The sequence below is a fragment of the Delphinapterus leucas genome, chromosome 15 (assembly GCF_059928025.1).
Source record: "Delphinapterus leucas isolate spDelLeu-1000000601 "Yukka" chromosome 15, BTC_Dleu_Yukka2, whole genome shotgun sequence".
Classification (NCBI taxonomy): Eukaryota; Metazoa; Chordata; class Mammalia; order Artiodactyla; family Monodontidae; genus Delphinapterus; species Delphinapterus leucas.
This window is the reverse complement of record NC_143143.1, coordinates 72,150,722-72,167,347: the sequence shown is the minus strand read 5'-3', so window position 1 is coordinate 72,167,347 and position 16,626 is coordinate 72,150,722. Positions and strand designations below refer to the sequence as shown.

Sequence of the window (16,626 nt, the reverse complement as noted above, 5' to 3'; positions counted from 1 at the left end):
TTTCACAACTACTGTGACTGCAAAGTTAAAAAGTGAAGAAGAGGGTGATTGTGATTTCTCTTCCTGAGGATGCTGTCTTTTGGTACCAAATTGGGTGAATACAGTTTGCAGTCAGGCTTTGCCAGAAGACCAAAAAAGCTGCCCAGAGCACTTCTTCCACTATTGGAGGTTGTAGACAGAGCAAGGGCCTTAGAATCAGCTGCCACCAAGTTCAGTTCCTGGCTGTGCCTTGTACCATCTGGGTGACCTTGGGCAAGTTGCTTACTATCTCTGAGTGAAAGTTTCTTACCTGGAAAGTCAAGTTAATAATTTCTAAATGCTGGCTTATTGTGAGGATTGTAGATAATGCACATGCGGCTCAGAATGTGCTCAATAAACCGAGGTGTGAACATACCTGTTCTGATATTGAACAGATCAAGATTCATAATTTATCATTTTTATTTTCTCTCCTGGTGAAAATTTTGTGATTTTACAGTCTTAGAGCGGATAGAACCATTACGTGTTTCACAACCCATAGCAGGTTGTATACTTTGACAATACTATCACATTTCTGACAACTACGCTCTGTTGCTTTTTGCTTTGGGAAGTTGGGGGGATTTTGGCTTCGCCTTCGTCACAGTTCACATTTGTCTATTAGCAGACGCTATTAAGATGGAAATCAAATCATAGTGTTTCGCTCAGAATTCACAGCACATATCAAAGGATAATAGTAGCTCTTCTTGACTCAGCTTTGATCCCCAGTAGGTCAGTGTCAGTGTCACTGGTGTGTTTTCCATGGTCTTCCAGCTTCATCCCCCATAATTCCTGGGGCAGGGGGCTGGATAAACAAAAATGTAAGGCAAAGAGTGGGACTGAGTTAAGAGGAAAAGGCAGTAAAATCACCAGCACACACTGATATTAAGAAAGTTCTTGTTCACAAATCAGAAAGCTAATGAGACCACCATGAAGTAGGTGATGAACCACAAGCTTGTGAAAAAGACTTTTGTTGCACTGAAATAAGGCAGCAAGATCCATCAGATAAGTGCAGGGTGTCCTGGACTCATGGGGTGTTATATGCTCACATTCTGTCCAATCAGAATTGCTTTTAGAAATGGCTAATCCCCAGGACTGTACCAGCCCCAGCCTGGGCTCCCTGTGGCCCTAGACCTGCCAAACATACAGAGGTATGTGAGGTAGAGCATAGCATGAACTTGGCAGCCAGGCTCAGACGATGAGCATCCAGTTGAATGCCTCCTCTTCAAGACCCCGTTTCCCATAACCCGGCTTGGCTCTCCTTAGAGATTTTGAAAGTCATTCTGCTTGGATCTAACAGAGTGAGAGGCAGACCAGCACAGAGGTTACTAGTGAGAGCCCCAGAGTCAGCTTATATGGCTCCAAGTCCCAGCTCTGGCCCTTATTAGCTATGTGACCTCCAGGCAAGGTACAACTTCTCTCTGTTTCTTCATTGGTAAAAAGGGGATAGTTGCTACCTTGGGGTTGTTTTGATGAAAACTGAGACTTGCAAAAGTCTAGCACAGAAACTGGTTCAGCATAGGCAGATGTTCTCAAGCTGACTTTGACCAGTTAAGCAAAAAGGGAGTGGTTAACAGGATCAGAATCTCTCAAAATCATTGGGAAAACTAGAGAATAAGACTCAAGGATTCCCAGGAACGACAGGAATGACGCTGCAGCACGGATCTGTTGAGGGAACTGATGCTGCCAATAAGTACCAATTGCTATATCGTTGCCACTTCTACACCAGGCACTCAGTTTTGTGGGTGTTGTTACCGCAGCTACCACATGAAAGAGAGCTCCCAGTTCCTTCCTTGAGTCAAAAATCTGGCACAGGTGCATCCTGAGGCCACATGCCTGGCCTGAGCCGCAGGGTGGGCTGGGAAAGTTAGTATCTAGTATTTTCAGCTACTGTAAGTGGAGGTAGTTATTGCCTCTCATTATGGCTCATAAAACAGGAGATTCCCTGAATATAGCAAGAGGTTCAGACAGGCAGACAAACCTAACAAATGTGCAATCCACCCACCCAAAGAAAGACATCATCGACATAGAAAAATAAGAGGGTGTTGGGTGATACCCTATAGGCTTGTTACATCTCCGTCATTTTACACATTGAGATCAAACTCCAAACACCAAGAGACCCTCTGGTAAAGAGGTGCTGGTTGCCTATCCAACATTTCCCCCTTCTCTCTTAGTGTTGGAACCCCTGTGTTGTTGCGGGGAGTAATGTGCCCAGTTAATCAGACATATATCCCAACCTCCATTACAGGTAGGGTGGACGGCTACTGAGATGCAAGCAGAAGTCATTGGGTGGGGCTTCTGGGGAAGCTCTATAAAGGTGCCCTTTTGCCGTTTCCTCCTTTTTCCCTGCCCAGGACACAGAAGCAGTGGTTAGAGCTCCAGCACCATTTTATGATAATATAACAATCCTAATAGTAGAAACCACTTGCTAAGGACGGCAGAGCAGAAATACAGAAAGCCTCTGATGACCTGTCATACCAGCCCTGGACCACCTAACATCACCCTTCTTTTATGGGCTGGGAAAAAAAAAATCTTATTTAAGCCATCGTTACTCTGGGTCACTGTGCCTAGCAGCTGAAGGTAATTCTTACAGATACAAGCTGGCTTCAGTGGTTTCACAGGTGCTTCTCTTCTAGCAATCTAAGACGGCGTCATCCTCCGGTGCATAGGAAAATCCCAGGAAGGCACTTGAGGCCCCAGCACTGCTGGCCATAGTGTCGGGAGTGCAGCCAATGGACTTTGACACAGCTTCTTGGGTGAACTCTGGGTCAAAGTGTTTCAAGTCAGCAGGTCCTGCCTGTGAATATAAGCCAATGGTAAGAAGGGAACACTGGGGGCGGAGCTGCCAAAGGAGCCCACAGCCATGAGAGAGATGTCAATTCTCCCCTCTGAGTGCCCCAGGGGCATCCTTACTTAATTGTCATTTATTTATGCATTTACATTGGTCATTGTACTCCATGAGGTCCAACAACAGTCTATCAATTCCTCCATCCCCCACCCCAGCACCCTACCTGCTCCACATCAACCCTCCAGACGCTGCTGGTAGGAAGTAGATTGTGACATAAATGCAGTATGAATCAAGGACATAAAAAGTGTGCACAACAGGGCTTCCCTGGTGGCGCAGTGGTTGAGACTCCGCCTGCCGATGCAGGGGACACGGGTTCATGCCCCGGTCCAGGAAGATCCCACATGCCGCAGAGCGGCTGGGCCCGTGAGCCATGGCCGCTGAGCCTCCGTGTCCGGAGCCTGTGCTCCGCAAGGGGAGAGGCCACAACAGTGAGAGTGGCCCGCGTACCACAAAAAAAAAAAAAAAAAAAGTTCACAACAGATACAGTACAGAGAACAAGCTAGCGGTTCCCAGAGGGGAGAGGGGTGGGAGGAAGGGCAAAATAGGTGAAGGGGATTAAGAGGTACAAACTACTAGGTGTAAAATAAATAAGTTACAAGGATATAATGGACAGCACAGGGAATATAGTAATACTTTATAATAACTTCGTATGGAGTATAATGTTTAAAAATATCAAATTACTATGTTGTACACCTGAAACTAATGTAATACTGTAAGTCAACTATATCTCAATAATAAATAAATAAATAAAAATACATTCACATTCTTTGACTCGGTAATTCCCCAATTGGAGTCCATCTTAAGGAAATAATCACAACTGTGGGCATAGATATACACTTAAAGCTATTAATGAGTCCATTATGATAAAGAAAACATGGTAACAACCTAAGGTTCGCCATTAGGAATGTGGTAGAGTAAATTATGTTGCCAACATAGGGCTGAAGTATTATACAGCCGCTTAAAATCATACTTATAATGTCTTATATGACTTAGGGAAATAATGACATAGTTTTTAGCAAAAAGAAAGAGGGGAGAGATGATATTTATATATATGAAGTGTGACCTATGTAAAAAACATAGAAAAGACTTGAAGGAAACATGCCAGTGGTGCTTTCTCTTGGGTAGTGAGATAATAAGCTTTTTCTCCTTGACGCTTTAAACATCTGTTTCACACACTTTCTAGAAAGAATACATGCCATTTTTATTATAAGGAAAAAAGCTAAACATAGAGAGAAAATCTTTACAGGGCTTGGCTCTGTCTGGGTGTGCTCCGTGACACAGCACTTTAAAAACTGTAAAGAGCTCTGCGATGAGGGTTATTGGTGCTAAAAGTAAAGAAGTGCAGCCTGGCTCCTCACACAGAGCTGAACTGGCGGTCAGGACTTCTGGGCTCTAGACCCAATTCTGTGTCTAACTTATGGGGTGGCCTTGGACAAATCACTGAGCCTCTTAGACCCTTGGTTCTCCCATCTGTAGAAAGACAGCAGGCTCAGATAACCTCCCCAGATACCCTCCAAGCTTCCATCAGCCCTGGGAATCCAGAATCTAGAATGTGAAGACCTCTTACCACATTAGGGTTGAAGGGTGGAGTCAGCCTCTTGTGGTACAAGTCGTCCCAGTTTATGGGGCTGAAGAATACATGGTTCTTTATCTCAAGCTGCAGGAAGAAGGTGCTGATCAGAAGTTGCCCTTTCCATTGGCGTTCCCACCCCACCTCACATGCCTTGGAGCTCCAACTCTATTGGCAACTGGTTGTCAAGCCCTAAACTCTTTACCAGGAAGGTAACTTGCTGTTCTGGCTGGTTTCCTGGGACAAAGGAGTGTCTGCAGTTAGACTTCTCCCCTTCGCCATTATCTCGAACTCCAGCCCTCTCCTCGTAGCAGTTGTTTATTCCACAGCTATTTAGTGAGCACCTACTCTGTACCATACTAGGCTGTAGAGGTATGTCAGTGAACAAGACAGCAGGACCTGCTCTTGGGGGCCCCAGGGGATCTTGGGGACCCCCTGCCCCCCATTCTGCTTCAGTGCATCCTGACTCTTCCAGAATTCTAACCAGAGAAATAGAGCAAATCGACTCACTATGGAAGATTTGGGAAATAAAGCCCCAAGAAAAGCTGCAGTTTCCCAAATATCCAGAATTTAGGTTTCAGCCCTGGGCGTGATTCACCACTCCTTTCCTAATCCAAACCAGTGCTGGCACGAACTTCCACCTGTTCCAGCAGGACCCTCTCTCTACCTGTGTTTCTCAAAGAATGATTCTCTGGCTCCATATCAAAACTCCCCGGGGGGTTGCTACAAAGCCAGATCAAAACTATTTCCAGACGAACACCCAAGAAACTGGTAACACTCATTGCCTCCAAATTTAAACAACTCAGTGGCTGGAGGGACTTTTTCTGAATATCCTTTGGGCTTTGATCTATGGGAATGTATACCTTATTTAAAAAATCATACATATTTTTTAAGATGCAAATTTCCTCTGGGAAGGAGGGGACCTGTCTTCATGAAAGCCCTGTTCTTTAAGCTGTCCAGGGATGGGTAGGCAAATGCCCTAAATGTTGTTACACTTCACAGTATCTGGCATATAGGGCACTTTGTAAAAGCACTACGTGCTAGACACTGGCCTAGGTGCTTGTATATATTATTTAATCTTCATAAGAGCTATGAGCTGGGTGCTGTTATTACAGATGGGGAAACAGGCGCACAGAGAGAGGTTAGCCATGTGCCCAGGGTCCTGCACCTAGTAATTGGTAGAGGAGGGATCTGAACCCACGTAGTCTGTCTCACAATCCATGCATCTCAGCTTCTACGCTAGAAGAGCAAGCTTCTAGGGAGCATGCACAGCTGGGACAAATTATGAACCATAAGATACAAAAAGGCCAAAAACCAACTGTCGCTTCTGAGGTGCTGGGAGCAAAAGCAGGATACTGGGCATGAGCCCTGTACACACCACCACCAAGGGGGTGGGCAGACAACCTAAGCCACCCCTCCTGCCCAACCCACAGATCTGCCCCTACTCTCACCGCATTTAAGGAATGAGTCCACCCTCCTCAGAGAGCAAGCAAGGGCACCTGTTACTTTCTTTTGCCCCCTCGCGCTGTATAGCACAAGTCCCAGTAAAGCCCTGCCTGAATTCCTGTCTGGCCTCTCATCGTATTGTCACACTGTGTAATAATTTGTGTTTGTTTGTCTGCCTTCCCCTCATAAACTTAATAAGGGCAGAGACCCAGTCTAACGAATCCCTAGCATTTAGCTCAATGCCTGGCACATAGTAGGTGTTCCATAAGTACTGGTTGAATAAAAGCGTTAGAATGAAGGAAATAAGTAGGCAGCTGTGAATCTCCAAATGCGTGAATTAGCAGTGCCTGGTTTTAGAAAATAGCTGGATGCATGTCTCTGCTTCTGGGTTGCCTCTGCAGGAAGCTGAGAGCCCCACGAGGGGCCAGTGCTCCGCTAGCACACTTACAAAGTCTGTTTGGGAGCCCAGCCGCTGCCTCTGGTCCTTGTGAAGAAGGGCTTGCAGGAGGTCACAGGCGGCCACTGTCAGGCCCCCAGGGATCCGTAGTGGCTGGTTCAGAATGTTCTCATACATCTGGGATAAATCTTGGCTGTAGAAGGGCGGCTGGTGAGAGAGAGAGAGAGAGAGAGAGAGAGAGAGACAGGAGGATCATCCGTGCTAAAGTGGGCACAGTTCTCAGGGATACTTGGAGCAAAGTGGGTAGCTGGAAGGATTCAGCCAGACCTGTGTCTGTGTGATGGCTCAGATGGGAGACAGAGACCTAAGGGCATCCAGCACAGTGGACAGGCTGTTGGGAAGGCCGAGAAGTCTCTCCCCACCAGTGTGAGGCTTGTGGATCCCCCAGGTGCCTCCTCTATCCCACTTCTCTTAATCCAGCTTGTGCAACGACTTTGCACTTTGCAAAGTTAACAGTTTCCTGTCGTCATTTCATCCCAGCCTCACAACCATCCTTTGAGACAGGTTGTAATTTTTCAGATGAGAAGAGCAGGCAGCCTAGGATTGGGTCCAGGGGCTGGTTCCACAACCTGCCAGCACTGTGACCTTTCTGGGTCTCAGTTTCCTTGTCATGTGGCACCACAGGAGTAACGTGAGATGGTATACTGTAAAGTGCGGAACTGACTTTATTGAAAAAATATATCTAATCCTTGTATTCACTTTGGCATCATCTTTTTTCAGCTTGGAGAGGAGTGATGGCTCATTCAGTTCCTCAAGGAGCCTGAGGAGGCCACACAAGGGACAGATCCACCCCCATCTCTTCCAGAGTCCGCTATACCCCACTCACCAGGCCGTGCAGCATCTCGTAGAGAACGGCCCCCAAGGACCACCAATCCACTGCCCGATCATAAGGCTCTTTACGAAGCACTTCTGGAGCCAGGTACTGTTGAGGGGAAATACATTTATCTGAAAGACACTCAGCCTCTGTCTCCCCATTTGTAAGCAAGGCACTTGGAGGAAAAACTCAACAGGGGTTGATCCTGCTGTGATATTTACTTGTCTGTGCCTATGTTTATTCAGCATCCATTTGTCAAAGACCTGATTTGCGGGGGCTCTTTGCCAGTGTGCTAGGGACATAGAGGAGATCAGGCAGGACTGCCCTGTACAGTTGTATGTGTTGTGCATCACGCAAAAGTACCAACCAAAGGGGTAAAAGGGGCTGCAAGCCTGGCTATGATCAACTTACCAAGCCATAACCCTAGTATAGGGGTGCATCTGACAACTGACATATATTTATTTTTAAATTTTATTTATTTATTTTTGGCCATGTTGGGTCTTTGTTGCTGCTCAGGCTTTCTCTAGCTGCAGTAAGTGGGGGCTACTCTTTGCTGTGGTGCACGGGCTTCTCATTGAGGTGGCTTCTCCTGTTGTGGACCACAGACTCTAGGTGTGCGGGCTTCAGTAGTTGTGGCATGTGGGCTTAGTTGTTACGTGGCGTGTGGGATCTTCCCGAACCAGGGCTCGAATCCATGTCCCCTGTATTGGCAGGTGGATTCTTAACCACTGTGCCACCAGGGAAGTCCCAACTGACATATATTTAAAGGGGAAACTTTTTCTAATTAGTCTGCCCAAAGTGGGTGCCTTTATCAAATTTGCTCAAAAGCATCCAATCAGTGTCTTGGGACTAGGAAAGCCCTAGGAATACTCACGGGGCAGTGGGAAGACTAACGGATAAAGTGTAAGTCAGTGTGGCACATACTTGCTCTGGAAATCTTAGTAACAGATGAATGGAAAGGAGTCAGGAAAGAGGAGGTGACACTTGCGTTCCTCCTGACAGCTGAATGCGTGCCTTGAGCAAGGAGAGAACCTGAGGCAGAGCTGTGCTTCCTGCCAAACCCGAGGGCTTAGTGGCCTCTTAGCCTGGTGTCTCTGCCACTGAGGAAAGGGGTCTCAGCAACAGACAAAGCCACTTCGAGAGACTGTGCGTGCGGAGAGGGGCAGGGAATTACGCAGACCTGAGCCCTACTGGGCGTGTGGTCACAAGCAGGTCATTGAACCTCCTAGAACCTTGGTTTCCTCATCCACATAATGGGACCGCAGAATCCCTCTCTAGGGGCTGTGTTAAGGACACATGCTAACATATGTGTTACCCCTTGAACAATGGGAGCAACTGTGGTTACTCCTGTCTGTGCTCCCAGCACCATGGCAGTGGCTGAGTCATGGAAGAGACTCGTCAGGGCCACATGTCTCCGACACAATCCAAGGTGCCGTATCCCCTCCTCGCCTCAGCAGTGTCCAAGGAAGGGACGGCTGGGCTTTTAGGCTTTGGGAGGCCAGTTCTGTCTGAGGACACCCTGCCATACCCAAACACTAGACAATAGCTCCTGCTTAGAGAGGCTGTCTGTCCATCAGCTCCCCTAAAACCAAATTGAGGAGACAGCTGAAATCTGAGACCCAGATTCTCAAGCACATGGAGAAAAACAAAAGCTAAGTTCCTGTCCCATGCCAGTTCAGGAGGACTTGCCAGCCCTGCAGCCTCAGTCCCCCACCCCCAATCCAGACAGCTGTCCAAGCAGCTGGGAAACCCTTTGGACCCAAGGTCTAAGGAGTTTAAGGAAAGGTTTTTAACCCCAAAGCTGCAGGGAGGCCTTGGCAGGACAGAGAGATGTATGTGAATTACTGCTGAAACTCGCAAATTTTAACCCTCCAGGATCTTGGTGGCTGGAAGAAGGAGGTAGACCAGTGTCTTTACCCTTGCAAACCTTGATCTTAACTGTCAGGTCAGGGCCTCCTGTGGCACATGGACTTCACCCTGCAGGGCAGTGCTGTCCAATACAGTAGCCACTAGCCACGCGTGACTGCCGAACATTTGAAATGTGGCTGATCTGAGCTGAGAGGGACCATAAGTATAAAAGGCATACCAGATCAAAGACTTAGTTAGAAAAAAAAAGAATAAAGTATTTCAACAATTTTATGTGGATTGTATGTTGACATGATACTACTTCGCCTGTGTTGGGTTAAATAAAATATATTATTAAAATTGATTTCTCCTCTTTCTTTTTAAATGTGCTTGCTGGAAATTTCTTAATTGCATATATGGTTTGCATTTCTGTTTCTATTTCTATCGGACAGCACTACTGCAGAGTTTCACCAGCCGGGTCCCAGCAGCCCCTAGAGCTGGTGCCCCCATGACACGGAGGAGGGAACCAAGGCTGAGTGTACAGCCAGCTCGGGGAAGTGCTTGGGTGGAAGAAGTGAGTCCCTCTGACATAAGCTGGTGGCTCTAATCAGGAGCTGTGGTCTCATCCACTCCCAGCCTTGCGCCTCCCAGGAGGTTTAGCTTACCTCTGGGGTGCCACAGAACGTGGACGTGGTCTCCTCAGGCTCTACACCTTCCTTGCAGAGGCCAAAATCCGTCAGCACCACGTGTCCCTATAGAGGAGGGAGGGCAGGGGTGGGAGGGTGGTCTGAGCCAAAGGTATACCCAGGTCTATCCCCAAAGCCCAGATGCCATATCTGGGGCAGTGGCTGTGGGGTCTGTTGTCCCTGGCAAAGGCATGAGCTGGCGGCTCCACTCAGAGACTCAGTGCTTCTAACCTGGATGCTAAGAGCAGCACAGGGGCCAGGTGGGGAGATGGCATTGCACTGTCTACCCCCAGCTCATCACAAGCTCAGATCGACAACCTACAACAGCAACAGTTCCAGAATGTTCTCGCTGGAGGGGCCTAGTGTCAGCAGCCCCCTTAACAGAGGGCTGGGGACCCAGAAAGCATGCCTTGTGGCAGCTGAGCGAGAGGGTGGTTGGTAGAGCAGTGAGTGGATGCTGCGGGGCTCTGTCCAGATCCCCTCTTTAGGAGCTGTCCAGCCCATCCCCCCATGCTGGGCTATTGCCCTCATCCAAAGTCATGCCCCCTCTCAAGGGGCAATCCCCATCCAATGACTGGTCAGTGTAGGGGCACAGGTGCCCAGCCTCCTTGCCTCAGTTTAGAACAGTTCTAAAGAGCCATCCCAGCTCAGGCCCACCCCACCCCTGTACGATCAGCTGAGGAGGCCTCACTTGCAACCACAAGGCAGGCGAGCTGCTTCCTCTGCCCAGTCCTGCCTCCTCAGCCCCTTAAACGTGGATCTCTTGAGACTGTTCCCCAGGAAGCTTCTGCACCCAGTGGTCCATCTCAGAGTCTATTTCCAGGGAACACAGTCTGTGCCACGGAAGGACTACAAAATCCTCGAGCCTCCACATGGCTCCACCCCTGCCCCCCACCCCGTATACACGTACACACACATGGATACGTAGCCACGTGTACACATAACGCACATGCGTGTACATATATGCGTGCATGTGTGTATACAGGCATAGGCACACATGCGCACACATACTTGAATGCATCCCTAGCCCCATGCAGGCATGCGTAATGCGTGCACACACACTCACGGGCACACAGCACACACGTGCGCACGCACACACACATACCCACCAACCTGGCCGTCCAAAAGAATGTTCTCTGGTTTCAGGTCCCTGCAGAAAACAAGAGAAAAGGGCGCTGTGATGTCACAGCTGCTTAGTGACGTGAGCTGGGGACCGGGGTCCTGCAAGAGGACTCTTCATGGAGATGCAGAGATGCACAGGGAGAGCCGGAGGAGGATGGGCACTCAATTCCAGGAAGGAGGAGGCCCCCACTCGCTGGCGGGCCCTCCTCCTCAGACAGAGGACCAGGTTCACCAGGATTTCAGCAGGGTCTGGGGGCCCATACGACGCCTGGCTGTTGGGGCAGAAGGGCCAGGCCTAGCTCTGAGCCACAGGCAGGCCTCACCTGTAAATGATGTTGAGGGAGTGCAGGTAGCCAATGGCGCTGGCCACCTCGGCGGCGTAAAACCGGGCCCGGGGCTCCAGGAACCGGCGCTCCCGCTGCAGGTGGAAGAAGAGCTGGAGGGGGAGGAGACAGGTGAGCGGGTTCCTGGGGGGCTCCAGCTCCTCGAGAGTGGGGTGGGGGGCAGCTGGCCAAGTGACCCACTCTCTAAGCTGCAATGTCCTCATACAAGGAAGGGCATGCTGGTCCCTGCCCCACAGAGCGGGCAAAGTGTCAGCAGGAAAGATGAATTAGCAGGGGTGGACCACCTAACTGAGTTTCAGGCTCCAGCCAGACCCTCTCATGTCTCTAATCTCCTTTAATCTTTCTGACTACCTTCCAGGTATCAAGTAGGAGGCCAGTTTCACAGAAAAGGAAACTGGAAGAGTCAGAGCAGTCAGGTGACTTGCCCAAGGTCACGTACTGTAGGCAGAGCTGTGATGTGAACCCGGGTGCGTCAAAGATGTGCTTTTCCTCCAACCCAGGTGATAAAATGATTATGATGGTCAAACTGAGCCTAGGTTAGATCTGCTCCCGGGCCAGTTGCTTTGGTCTATTTGGCTGGCGAAGAAAGCCCTTTACCTCCACCAGGGAATTTAGGGATGCAGGACAAAAACTTCCCTCTTGGCATCAGGCTAAGGAGCATGAGGTCACACAGGTTAAATCTGGGGTCACTGAGAAGGGCCATCTTGTCATCTTGATCAGAGAGGCAGAAGAGGGAGCCCAGCTTATCCCAGCTGTGCTTCTGGGGCACCAGGTGGCCTCAGATCATTCCCACAGGGACTGGTCACTCCCATGTAGTGGTCTTTGGTGTAAGATGGGGGCATTAGAAATACTGACCACAGAGCTCCTTTAACATTGACTTTTCCCAGGTCCACTGAAGGGATTCTGGGCAGCTCTGCTTGGAAGTCAAGTAATGATGATGGCTGGGAGTTCGATAGACCTGCCTTCAAATCCTGGCTCTGCCGGGTGCAGGCTGAGTGGCCTTGAGCAAGTGAGTTACCTGCCCGAGCCTCGGATTTCTTCAGCTGCAGAATGGGTCTGTTGTAAGGATGAGGGGAGATTGTTCCAGAACCTGGGGCACAATGAGCATGTGGGATGGAAAGCTCCTGCCGAGGGCCGGGCAGGGAAGGCGCCAGGTGGACCTATACCCACCTCTCCCCCGTTGACATAGTCCAGCACAAAGTAGAGCTTCTCCGGCGTTTGGAAGGAGTAGCGCAGGCCCACGAGGAAGGGGTGGCACATGTTCTTCAGGAGCACGCTGCGCTCCGCCATGATGTGGCTCTGCTGCAGAGTCACACAGATGGGCTGTGTCACCGCCTACACGGCCACCTCACCCAGGACCTTCTCGTGCCCCTGCTCAAACACCCACCGTGACTCCTCACTGCCCTCAGAGCCAAGCCCAGGCTCCTTGCTTAGTATTCAGGACTCTGCGGTCTACGTCATCCCTGACCAGTCCACGTGGGTGCACCTCCAGCCCTGGATCCAAAGGCCCCGCCCCCCTCCCCGAGACAGTAAGCAAAGCTATGTTAATACCGCATAAATGAGTCCCAGGGACAATCTTGCAGAGGGAGAAGCTGAGCGTTATCCACATTCAGCCTTGGTTGCTGTCCCCCTGCCTGGATGCCATTTTCAGACCATCAAAATCCTATCTTCAAGGCCAACTGCAAGGCCACCTCCTTCAGCTTTCTGAAGGACACCTTCCCTTCGACGTACTTGTTAACATTAATTCCCTCTCCTGAGTCCTCCAACTTGACATCCAGTTCTCTCTCAGGGCCCGCTCTGTCCTTCTTATGGAGTTGGTGTTAAGAGACTCAAGTCAGCCAAAGTATCTAGAACTCCCCGTTGGCTGTAGCTTGAAGTGCGTTTGGAGCGCCTGAAGTGTGACCCCCACGTTGCACAGATGGGGAGGCCGGCACCTGACAGAGCAGAGGACTGGTCCACCATGGAGCCCTGAATCTTTAGGGGAAAGCAGAGAGCCGGGCCGGGTCACCTGCAGGCCCTTGGGGTAAGGTGGTTAGCCTGCCTTCCTGGAGAAGGGTCAGCATCCCAGGCACCACCTGGCCCCCCTGCTGGGCCACCTCTGTGCCCAGAGTTGGGACGCATCTTTGGAATCCACCTGAGGCTGGGGGCGGGGGGCCGTCAAGAAGCAGGAGAGAAGATGCCTGGGCCCAAGCCCTGGTACCTCTTTCTTCTTTAAGATGGACTTTTTCTGTAGCACCTTCACTGCGTAGAACATCCCGTCGGACTTGTGCTTGGCCAGTAGGACCTGAGCAGAAAGACAAATGCAGAACCCGTGGTGACTACTCCTCCAGGCTTTGTATTTCTCGATGGCAGTGCAGGCCTCCAGCCCCTGCCCTGCGCCCATGATTCTGCAGGTTGTAAGCCCCCTCTCTGCATGTGCAGGTAACAGCAGGGAGAAGAAGAGGCCAGAGAAGGGGAGACCCAGGGCTTCCATGCTCATGGGTCACTCACCTTCCCGTAGTTTCCTTTGCCAATGACTTTGAGGAAGTCGAAGTCGGTGGGCCGGGCACTGGGGGACGAGGGAGGAACACGGGTCAGCATTTGCAAGCTTGGGAAACTTGATGCTTTAGTTCAAATCAGAGCTTCTTTTTAACTTTGAAGCTGGAGAAGGCAGGGAGCTTTCTAAGAACGCCACGTTCTCCCAGCCAGGAGGGTCTTATAAGACTGGCCCCTGCCCCTGGGGATCTCACAATCATGTAAAAACAGACAAGGTCGGGAGAAAACCAGACGCAACAGCATAGAAGGCAAAGGAATCTGACCTCCGAAGACTGAGAAGGGCCTGGAGGGTGGGGAGCTGCTAGTAATGCAGACTTTGGGGGGATACTTCAGCCACAGGGCTCAGCATGGGCAGAGGCTGGGGAATTAGTGGGAGATGAAGCTAGGGGCCGGTCCTAGGCCCAGATGGCAGAGGATCTTGACGCTGGACCAGAGAATTGGATTATATTCCCAAGGTGATGGGGGAGCCAGGTATGAGGGGAGCCAGGGAGGAAAGTTATATGAGAGATGAGAACTCACTTTGGGTTGGCCGAAGGCCCCAGGTTGATATTCCCATTGGCCCTTGGGGGCTAAAGACATTTAAAGAAAAAGTGATTAAAGTCAGAGGGTCCCTAGGTCTTGGCTCCCTCTCTTTCCCCTGGTCCAAGCCCTGCTCCTTTTCCAGTATCTCTACTAGAATTCTTCCCTCCCTCCCTCCCTCCTCCCTGCCTCCCTCCCTCCTCCCTCCCTCCCCCATTCCCCCTGCCTCCTCCCTCCCTCCCTTCCTTCCCTCTTTCCGTCCACCTGCCAACCCACCCACCATCTCACCTGCTTCACACATCAGCCTTGGGAGGCTGCTGGCCGTTGTACCAAATGTGAGCGTGAGGAAACTGAAGCCCAGAGAAGAGCCATCCAAGGACTTCCAGGATGCCCCACTGGCATGAGAACGCAGGTGTCCTCAGGGCCAATCCCATGATTTTCCACCCCATTTACTTGTTGAAGCCCTTGCCCAAGTCTCTTCTCTCTTTACCCTGCAAACGGCCCGGCCCGGTTCTGTGGGCTCACAGTGACCCCTGCGGGCACCCCCAGTCCTGGGACCGCCCACGCGGCTGACTGGGACATCCAGGGCTTTCCTCAGCCTTGGGAGGAAGTGAGCCCCCTGGTGGTGGGTGGGGGAACCAAGACCCACTCACCTGCAGACTGGGGGTCCCAGCCGGGCTAGAGTCCATCTTGTAACAGTGAGCAGGTGGGCTCTGGGGACACAAGGAGAAGCAGCATGAGATAGCTGATGCTGGGGAATTAGTGTCACCTGTCTGGGGCCTTAGGCACCACTGCCTTCTCCACCCTTCCCCAACCCAGACACCTGCCCGAGGTCAGCAACCCCTGCGTGGGACAAGAAATGATATCCCCTGGACCCAGCCTCTCCCATCAAACATCTCAGGAGGGAGAGGGAGGATGGTCAGCGGTGGCCCCTCCTAGGCTGAGTCCTTTCAAGGGTTGAGGACGGCCGGGGCAGCAAGATCCCTGTGAGCCAGGGCAACTCTGGATATCTGGGGTGGCCAAGGCTGGAAGGAGACTTGCAGAGCATGAAGTCTGAACCCTTCCCCCCATTTCACTGGTGGGGAGTCTGAGGCCCAGAAAGGGACTTGCCTAGGGTCCCACAGCTTCTGAGGGGCAGGCTGGGCTCCCCTGGATCCCTGTGGACGGCCCCGGGCTGGGCTCTGTGCTGACTATTATCTCTCTGTCACAGAGACTTCCGCCTAATGTCCCTGGAAGGGCAGCTGCCCTGGGGACCTTGGGCCAGAGCCATGGACAGGCCCACTGACCTATGTCTATTTGAGATGAAACAGTAGGAGTGTGATCAACAGTCTATGTGGCCAGGAGCACATGTCTTCCCTGCCCCCAGCCTGCAGGGTGGGGGAGGCCGGTATGTCCAGGCCCTGGCTCAGCGTGCCCAGGACCCCATAGCCCTATCCCTGCTTGGATGGTCAAGGCCAAGAACCGAGATCTCACCTGAGAACCCAGTTGCTCGTGCAGGCCGCTGGGCACTGTGCATGCCAGGACCACAGCTTTGGCCTACTGTGGGACCTGGGTTGCAGTAGAGGCCACCCGTCTTTACAAGGGGGTCCCTGGAGCAATCACCCCCTGGCCTTCTTGGGAGCTGAGAAAGTGACCACAGGGGAAGCGAGGGAATGGGCCAGCCCTGTGGAGCCCTGAGAGAGTGAGCCACAGAACTGCCCAGATAGGGAGTGCAGCCTGGCTTCAGCCAGTGCCCCGTGTCTGTGCTCCCGCAGACAGCCCACACGCCCCCCTGGCCTGGCCCTGACAGCCCCTCTGCCAGGCCCCGGCCTCCCCAGCCCCACGTACCTGCACAGCCTGAGGAGAGGCCGCTGGGAGAACCAGTGGTTGGAGCCGGAGGATGGGCAGCGGACAAGAGAGCCTCTCTCTGTTCTCCCAACAAGGGCCGAAGTGTCTGTGCCTGGCGCCGGCCCGGCCCCGGCACCCAGCTCGGAACTCCCGGCCGCAGCAAGGGGGCTGTTGATGTCACGCGGGAGCCAGCGGGGCTTAAGAAGGGACCGAAGACCTCTGTTCCCTCGGGGACATCGCCTCCCCCTGGGGGGTGTGGGTGGAAGGCGGTGAGCGACAGCTGCCAGAGAGCCCGGGCGACGCTGGGGCTTGCTAGAATGCGTGTGAAAGTGTGGGGCAAGGAGTGTGTGTGCAGGTTTTCGTGCAGAAATGTGTGTCAGTGTGTCTGTCTGTCTGGTGTATCAGTGTGTCCCTGTATGTCAGGGTATTTTGCATCAGTGTGACCACGTTTGTATAATTTTGTCCGTGTGTCTGTACACCTGTGACTCTCTGTCCTCACTGTGGAGATGTGCTTCAATGAGTCTCTGTGTAGTGTAGTGTGTGGACGTGGCAGTGTGTACCTCTATATATGTTAACGTGCTGTGTGTATAAGTGTGAGTCT

At 51.5% G+C, this 16,626-nt stretch overlaps 1 protein-coding gene across 1 annotated transcript; it reads right to left on the bottom strand.

Annotated features, from left to right (window-relative positions):
• Window positions 1–325: 325 nt before the first annotated feature.
• On the bottom strand, window positions 326–16,080 carry SGK2 (serum/glucocorticoid regulated kinase 2). Its single transcript, XM_022592360.2, has 14 exons — window positions 16,026–16,080; window positions 14,852–14,911; window positions 14,199–14,248; window positions 13,635–13,692; window positions 13,345–13,428; window positions 12,315–12,446; window positions 11,124–11,236; window positions 10,792–10,828; window positions 9,658–9,744; window positions 7,160–7,255; window positions 6,325–6,480; window positions 4,428–4,517; window positions 2,604–2,809; window positions 326–817 (listed from the first exon to the last, which is right to left on the bottom strand). Exons 2-13 carry the CDS (start codon window positions 14,885–14,887, stop codon window positions 2,645–2,647), a joined length of 1,104 nt encoding a protein of 367 aa, XP_022448068.1. The 5' UTR covers window positions 14,888–14,911; window positions 16,026–16,080; the 3' UTR covers window positions 326–817; window positions 2,604–2,644.
• Between the last annotated feature and the right edge of the window lie 546 nt (window positions 16,081–16,626).

Coding starts and splice junctions, on each gene's coding strand:
- SGK2 (XM_022592360.2), bottom strand. CDS start 14,887: ATGGACTCTAGCCCGGCTGGGACCCCCAGTCTGCAG. Junction 14,249..14,851: donor CTGGGACCCCCAGTCTGCAG/GTGAGTGGGTCT, acceptor AAATGTCTTTAG/CCCCCAAGGGCCAATGGGAA. Junction 11,237..12,314: donor ACTATGTCAACGGGGGAGAG/GTGGGTATAGGT, acceptor CTCCCCCTCCAG/CTCTTCTTCCACCTGCAGCG.